At 40.6% G+C, this 7,854-nt stretch overlaps 1 protein-coding gene across 10 annotated transcripts; it reads right to left on the bottom strand.

Annotated features, from left to right (window-relative positions):
• On the bottom strand, positions 1 to 5,610 carry LOC123085979 (uncharacterized). 10 transcript variants are annotated; one of them, XR_006440215.1, is made up of 8 exons: positions 5,267 to 5,518; positions 5,035 to 5,174; positions 3,616 to 4,599; positions 2,932 to 2,987; positions 1,790 to 1,854; positions 1,430 to 1,504; positions 1,153 to 1,244; positions 1 to 34 (listed from the first exon to the last, which is right to left on the bottom strand). XR_006440215.1 is itself a non-coding variant. In XM_044507681.1 (3 exons), the coding sequence occupies exons 1-3, from the start codon at positions 5,596 to 5,598 to the stop codon at positions 4,413 to 4,415; spliced, it is 654 nt and encodes a 217-aa protein (XP_044363616.1). In that variant the 5' UTR covers positions 5,599 to 5,610; the 3' UTR covers positions 4,221 to 4,412. The 10 variants fall into 10 exon arrangements, 1 of the variants encoding a protein (XP_044363616.1); XR_006440210.1 differs by adding an exon at positions 575 to 673 and having other exon boundaries at positions 1,430 to 2,987; XR_006440212.1 differs by having other exon boundaries at positions 1,790 to 2,987.
• Between the last annotated feature and the right edge of the window lie 2,244 nt (positions 5,611 to 7,854).

Genomic DNA, 7,854 nt, shown 5'->3' with positions numbered 1-7,854 from the left:
AACAATGGAGCACCATCTTTAGAGATTGTACAAACTGTAAAACAAAAAAAGAAATTGGTCAGAGTAAAAAAACATGACTGGATATATATACAGCTGGATATCAAGATTCTCTGGAGAAATGCTTAAACTAAAATACTAATAAAAAACGAATCATGGGCCATTCAAAAACAACTTCATATAGATCTATACCCAACAAAGAGTTTGAATCATGAATATGCAATGCACATCGCTGACATGACCCACCATGCAAACGATCATCATAAATACCTTTGGAACCCACAACTCAACATAAACATGACAAAGACAAACATGTATACCAAATAGCATCTGAAAACATATCAGGTAAGATAATTTTCTGGCAGAAACAAGCATGCGTATGCAACTATCTAAATATATGTGCTAAACAGCCACTGGAAACATTGCTATAGAACAGACCGGATAAAGCAATTTCCACACAGAACAATGCATGCATGTTTGCACAACCAATCAAACACATGTATAGAATAGATACTGACAAACAATTAGTCTAGAAAGACTAACTATGCCAGAGCAAGTTGATCATGAAACTCCATACCAAGACATCTCCAAATTTTTCCGGAAATGAGAGTTCAGTAAGCTACTACCTTCAGCCTCCTAACTGATTTGAGAGCAGCATTTATTAGTTTTTAGAAACCTAAAAAAACATTAGGCACATTTGAATAAACATTCAAGAGAAGGGAACTGCAAAACGAAATTCAGTAAACAGAAACGCCGCAATAGCTCATGACAAAATTGACTCTCTTTTAGCAAAAAGTAGGGAAGTGTAACCACCTTAGTAAAAAAAATAGAATGAGCATGCTACCATGCCCTTGCGCAGGTTCAAGCTACATTTGAAGAAGGGACGTCTATTGAACAAAAACTGGGTTGATAGTATTTTGCAATAGCTAACTATGCAACTTTTCTCCACAAACATGAGATAATTTAAATGGCAGGATCATGTTTGTTTTCCCCTTATTTTCAGTTGGATTGTAATAACTCAGCAGCGAAGAGTACACCACAGTGGTTTAGTCTACCAATCTGATTCAATTCAAGAATGGGTAGCCTATTCTCTTGTATATGTCAGCAAGCTCTTTTTTGTACTCAAGTCAAAACTAAGCATAAATACCTACTCACCTACATAAGTTGCTGTTGCACATGCCCATGTATTTGGTGCAAGTTGAGGCCTCCTTTAAGTAACATTATGACCACTCTTCAAGTCTTCATACCTACAAACACCATCAAAGTATGACGTCAAAGCGAGGTGGAACCGTGTAAGGACTAAAGAAAGGGAAAGTGTCCGATTCATAAGCAAAGAGAGCAAGAGACCGAACTTTCAGAACATTTAGGTTTATTAGTAAGGAAATAGTGGTAACATTTTCTTAGTAATTAAGCTCGATGGAAATAAAGGTACTTTTCATGTATGACGCCCAAAAAAAGTTTAAACATCTTTTCCTTTTGCTGTACCATGACCATACCACAATGTGAGCTGCAGACAGGGAAAAGTTCAGATCCAAAATCATATCTAGTAGATATGTTTGTACATTAAGGAAAAGAAAAACATTACTGGTAGCATTCTGCAAAAACACATTAAGAAATGGAGCTTTTGGACCAGTGAATTACACTGGTATTCTCAAAATACCACATCTACAATCTCACTGGTGAGAAGCAGTGCAGGATTAAGAAATTATCTATGTCTATAAGCTTTTTATGAATGATGCCAGACTTTTTTTATTGCAAGAATCAATGCTAGCGGGCTGTTTTGTAGAGTTACTCAGCGGAAGATGCCGCAACCAATAGAAATTGGCAGTAGATTTCATCTATGCCTGCTGCTCCATCCTGCAGTAATTATTTAGAACAACAAATAAGATGATTGTCAGATTAGATAAGGCACACTTCTTGCATAAAAAAGAGAAGGCCACACTAAATAAGCACGTTCCTAGTATGTATCTATAAACATAGAGATGCTACTGATAAATATAACTGAACTATTTCCCACAGCAAAAGGAAAACATGCATGTGGCTAGAAAGAATAAGCATGTAGCTAGAAAGAAAGGAAGCAAAAATCAAGCAGCAGAACATAGTTACAGCAAAGCAGGAGATCAAGATGCAGCAACAAAGGAGATCCTAGAACCAGCTAAATAAACGGTAGGCTGATGCCACACTACTCACCCTCACTCCACTGGGTGGCCTTGAAAAATCAGTTAGCATTGGATGTCACCAAATAATGCACCCAACTGCGCACTGGACACCGGCTCATGTCTGAGTTATCCCATGATCTCATGGGTACGCAACAGTTTAAGCAGAAAATATAGTTTGAATTGGATGCCAGGGCGATGTAAAAAATGCAGACCATTTTTGTATGTCTACAAAAATATGTTCAATTCAAATTTTTACTGAAACTTTGACTGAGCAAAGTGAAACATCAACATATAATGTGGTAGCCAAATCTACACAAGATGCAACCTGCAGATCTGGTACCATGAACTGCACGAACAAAACAGACTGAATGGTTCAAAAATTGCATCAAAACTGTTTCACAATTAACATATTCAGGAAAGGCTAAACATCCTTGACATATAAACCAAAAAATGGAGCAAATATGGTGTGTTGCCTACACCTTTATCAACTAAAACTGCTTACTCATTTGTTCACAGCATAGAAGCAGGTAATCAACTAATAATCTCCTACAAGAGGTACACCTGTATCAACTATCTCGTACTCATATATCGAGCTTTCAAAGTATATCTAATTTTCATGTCTGGACAGATTCAAGCAACTCAAAGCATATCACCCTTTTTGGTTAAAATTAAATGGCCCAATCTTCCATCAGATTTACATGGGGCATAGAGTTTAGAACAGACTTACAGTTGGATAATGCAATACAGCGATACCTGTAGAATAATAGTGCAATACCTGTAGTTAAATCCATTAGTTTTGGCACATTTGTAGAAACATGTTTCTCCGCTGCTCTGCAATCATTTGTTAACACACCTTTTGTCAGTATGAGCAACCAACATCAGCTAAAAGAAATCGTACAAATGTAGGTACCACAACTCTCTATAATGTAAACAGTTCATAGCAGAATACGCACAGCGCCATGAGCAGATGTTGAAAGCGCAAGATCTTATACAGAAGGTTTTAACCGTGTAATGTTGAAAAGCATAAGATATTAACAGTATGTTGTAGAAAGAACAGTACGCCACAGAATAATGCCGTAAACTTAAATACTAACTTTAAAAAAATCATTAGAAAGAACAGTACACCGTAGAAAAATAATGCAATACATATAGACAACCTAGCCACTCCAACTTAAAAAGAATCAAGTTACAACTCCACAACACATATGACCATTAAAGAACCATTTTTCAGTACCACCATTCTGGCCTTACCGTTACATGGCAACCAAACTAATCCTCATTTATTTTAGAAAAAAACAACTACTCGACTGATCCTTCGTAGGCACAACTCAATTAACCGGCTGGTTAGCCAAGCATTTTGTGCCTGCTGCAATCTTCAAGTATATACTGTAACCAACTTATTTGTTGATACTAAGAGATGTAAAATTTAGCTAGGGTAGCCAAGGTTTAGATGCTGTACCAGTCAGCAAATCTGCACTGCTCTGCTTGGAAGAGCGTCAGATGGATCCAGCCATCATTGGCCAGAGACGCACCAAAGTACAACCTTACAGCCCTTTTTCATCTCCTCTCGCCTCCTCAGACATTAAAATATTGCGTATTTAAATTTCTTCTTTAGCAATGGAAAGCATAAGGAAAGCTCAATGAGAATTGAATAACTTCCCAGAAATAAATAAGTGACAACTAAACGAGGCACACAGCCAAGGCAAAAACTTCATGATTTGTATGCCTTCATTTCACTGACAGTTATGCTTACTTTAGTGTAGCCCGAGTGAAAAAGAAAATAAACTTGTGCCTTATCGATCAAAATGTCACTACCTAGACTAATGGTCCAAACAAAATCACCTCTATGGACAAAAGAACCAATGGATAATTGGTTGTAATGTGTATGATGAATCATGCATATCTGGCTCTATATTAGCATGTCAGGGAAAAAATCAAGAGATTAAAGGCAATATATCTCAGGGGATAAGATGCATCTTTCACATCTCAGTTAAAAAAAGCCCCAACATCATCAGTAAAAGTGTTTGTCTTTGGTTCAGTTTTCCTGACTTCCCCAAGTGCTTGTATAGTTGAAAAATATATCATAACTGAATACAATGAAACAGCAAGAAGCAAATAGTAAGAAACTTGAAATGGTGTAGCAATTAAGTACTACAGCAAATCAAATAGGAACAGACCAAATATAAACAAAGAAGTGCAATGCCCTTATCCTTATGGTGGTGTTCCTTAGTGTAACATACAAACCAACCATGTCACCTATTTTTGTGCTACATATAGACTGAAACCAAGCAAGATAATGTAACCTGACAAGAAGTATAGTATAGCCGATTTAGAAATTGAGAACTGGCCATTCCAAACAAAAACAACATTGCTGGTGCTGCAAAAATGGATAATCCAGCGCCAAATAGTGATGCCTCCATCAATCAAATCCCTAGGAATTTTCCTGCAGATAGCAACAGAAAAAAACTAATCTCAGAACACGGTACCACTCAGTAGAAATCCAAAATCTGCACTGGGCAATGCCATCAAAAAAAGTCACCCCACCGACCATCATTACACCATACTGTAAATTTTGCATTTTCAGTGTTACGATCGTTCATACATATATCATCTACACTGCAGTTCTCCAGAAATAGACCGAGTTAACCATTCTATTCTACAAAAATATCTAAATCACCACTGCCGAGTATCCACGCTCAAACTAAAACATCAATTCGTAGCTAATCCCCAAATACAGATAGTAATCTGACGAAACCAAAACACCGCATTCACCAAATATGGAGATCTGAAGATCGGAAGGGAGGCGTAAACGCATACAACACACACGCATCAAGCAGGGCTGTAGGACCATGGAGAGCATGGATTTGGAGGAAGTTACCTTGTCGGGAAGGGATTCCTGGCGGCAACGGTGGAGCTGACTCGCGACGGCGACGGAGGTGACTCGACGCGGCGGCCAGCGAATCCAGGTGCAGCGGCGGCGAGGCCAGGGCGCCCTCGATCCAATCCGTTGCCCTGCTCCTGTCAATCGAGCGAATAGGGTTAGGAGTGGGTTTCTGCTGCGCTCCGGCTGAGCTCCGTCGCTGCGTATCCCCGACGTGTCGACGGGGTACCTTACAGCGCATCGAGGGCGCTGCGTTGTAGAGGAGGGAGCGGGGAGGAGATGAGGTGGAGGCGGCGCGGGCTCGAGGGCGGCGGCGTGGGAGAGGAGGGAGTAGGGAGGAGACGAGGCGGAGGGGCCGCGTGCTTGACGAGAACTGGCGGCTAGGGTTTTGACCCTTTTGCACGTTCCGCAGGGCGAGCGCAGCGCACGGGCGAATCCCGACCGCGACGAGACGCGCAGCCAGGGCCACCGACGAATGGGACCAGGAGCAACTTCGGTCCACCTGTCATCACTATAGGGCAGATGCGGGTGCATAAGCCGGCTACACACCCATTGGCCCATCCCTGCGCAACTGCTCCCCGTAACGCACGACGCGGGCAGCGCGCGTTTGACCCACGACGCGACGCGGTAGGCAACGCTCACACAAAAAAGACACAGCCATCAAACCGGCGTGTGGGACCAAGGAGCAGGTAGACCCACTTGCAGCTGCACCAACAGGCGAACAAGAGGGGCGAGCGGGAACCGGGAATGGCGCAGCGCCCACGACGTGCGCACGCGGCACGACAGGAGAGGTTGCGCGCGCACCCAAAAATGAGAAACCCAGCCAATTGGATCCCGCCCCGAGCCCACAGGTCATTCCCTATCCACAATTCACCGCGCGGTCAAAACTGCACCGGCGTTTTCTAGCGAGAACGGCCAGCAGCAAAAAAAAGACTGCGTTGACCAAAATCGAACGGCTAACGAAGGCTGAAATCGGGGGAGCTCCTGGGAGCGAGTTACCCAGCCTCTGTTTTGTTTTAAATGGGTAGGGGGCACCCCAAAGGACAACAAACATCTCTTAGCCATGTTCGGTGCCCCCCTCCACAGTTTACCACCTCGGTCATATCGTCGTAGTGCTTAGGTAAAGCCCTGCGCCGGTAGCTTCATTACCACCGTCGCCACGTTGTTGTGCTGACGGAACTCTCCCTCGTCCTCAGTTAGATCAAGAGCTCGGGGAACGTCATCGTGCTGAATGTGTGCTGAACACGGAGGTGCCGTACGTTCGGTGCTAGGATCGGTTGGATCGTGAAGACGTTCGACTACATCAACTGTGTTACTAAACGCTTCCGCTTTCGGTCTACGAGGGTGCGTAGACACACTCTCCCCTCTTGTTGCTATGCATCTCCTAGATAGATCTTGCGTGATCGTACGAAATTTTTTGAAATACTGCGTTCCCCAACACAACCATCATTTAGTCTTCTATGATTGCTAACACTCAATGCATATTTTTGAGAAAAACGTTTTCGTCAAACACAAAGAAAGATAGGGGTTTATTATTTTCGCCTCCCAACTTATTTATGTCGAGGATAATGTCAAAAATAGTAACTCATGATCACCTACATCCAAGTGATGCTATCCAACTTATTTATCTCGACGATAATGTCAACTTATTTGTGCCTAATCTTTCTCAAACACATGATGCTTGCCACCTAGAGAATTAATAGAGTGAAATAGAGATGGACATTATTGACTCTTGCATAAAAGTAAATACAGAAAAGTAAAAGATTGGCCCTTTGTAGAGGGAAGTAGAGGTTGTCATGCGTTTTTTATTTTTGGATGTGCAAACTCTTAATGTAAAGGAACGTCACTTTATATAGCCCCTTATGATAGCAACATTTATTATGCGTCTCATCGCTTTTATTTCTTTGCCATCACAAGATCGTATAAAGCTTATTTTTCCTTACAATAAAAGATCATACATATTTAGGAGCATTTTTTATTGCTTTATGCACCAATGATAACTTACTTGAAGGATCCTATTCAATCTATAGGTAGATATGGTGGACTCTCATGGAAAAGAATTGGGTTTAAGGGTTTTGGATGCACAAGTACTGTCTCTACTTAGTACAATTTTTTGGCTAGCAAAAGATCCTAGATAAACACCACATGTTAAAGGATCCATGACAATATAACTTCTATGTGAATGTAAACAAACATAACTCCTTGCGTTGTCTTCCCTATCCAACATCGACTATTTTACCATGTAGAAAAAATTTGATTGGGGCTCAAAATCATAAAATATGTTCAAGATAGTATATTTATATGTGAATCTTCTCTCCCTTTAATAATTTTGCATGAATTGTATCCATGACCAATGTTATGTTTGTTAATTTCTAACAACTTTTATCAAACATACTTTTTCTATGTGAAGTTATTACTCCCCATGGGATTAGCATATGATCTTTTATTTATTTTTATTATTGAGATTGAAACAAGGAAGTAAAGAAACAAAACTCAAACTACTCTTTATTACTCCCTCCTTACCGAAATATAAGGCGCGCTTTGACTTTTCTAGTCTTTGTTGCACAACTTTGACTATAGTTTTCATGTATTGTATGTATATAAAATTAGTATGCATACATACGAAATAAAATTATGTTGCAAGACAAATATGACGATGCCATTTATACATGTTCAATCTATATACTTTGATATATGTTAGTGGTCAAAGTCGTGCATCAAAGACATAAAAAGTCAATCACACCTTATATTTTAGGAAGGAGGGAGTATATAACTCTCACACTTGATTACATAGATATGACACAAAGCAAACACTCG

This window comes from Triticum aestivum, chromosome 4A (assembly GCF_018294505.1).
Source record: "Triticum aestivum cultivar Chinese Spring chromosome 4A, IWGSC CS RefSeq v2.1, whole genome shotgun sequence".
Classification (NCBI taxonomy): domain Eukaryota; kingdom Viridiplantae; phylum Streptophyta; class Magnoliopsida; order Poales; family Poaceae; genus Triticum; species Triticum aestivum.
The sequence above is the reverse complement of the archived record's forward strand: the minus strand, read 5'-3'. Positions and strand labels throughout refer to the sequence as shown.

Coding starts and splice junctions, on each gene's coding strand:
- LOC123085979 (XM_044507681.1), bottom strand. CDS start 5,598: ATGGGCCAATGGGTGTGTAGCCGGCTTATGCACCCGCATCTGCCCTAT. Junction 5,175..5,271: donor CGCAGCGCCCTCGATGCGCT/GTAAGGTACCCC, acceptor CTCGATTGACAG/GAGCAGGGCAACGGATTGGA. Junction 4,600..5,034: donor AGGAATCCCTTCCCGACAAG/GTAACTTCCTCC, acceptor TGCTATCTGCAG/GAAAATTCCTAGGGATTTGA.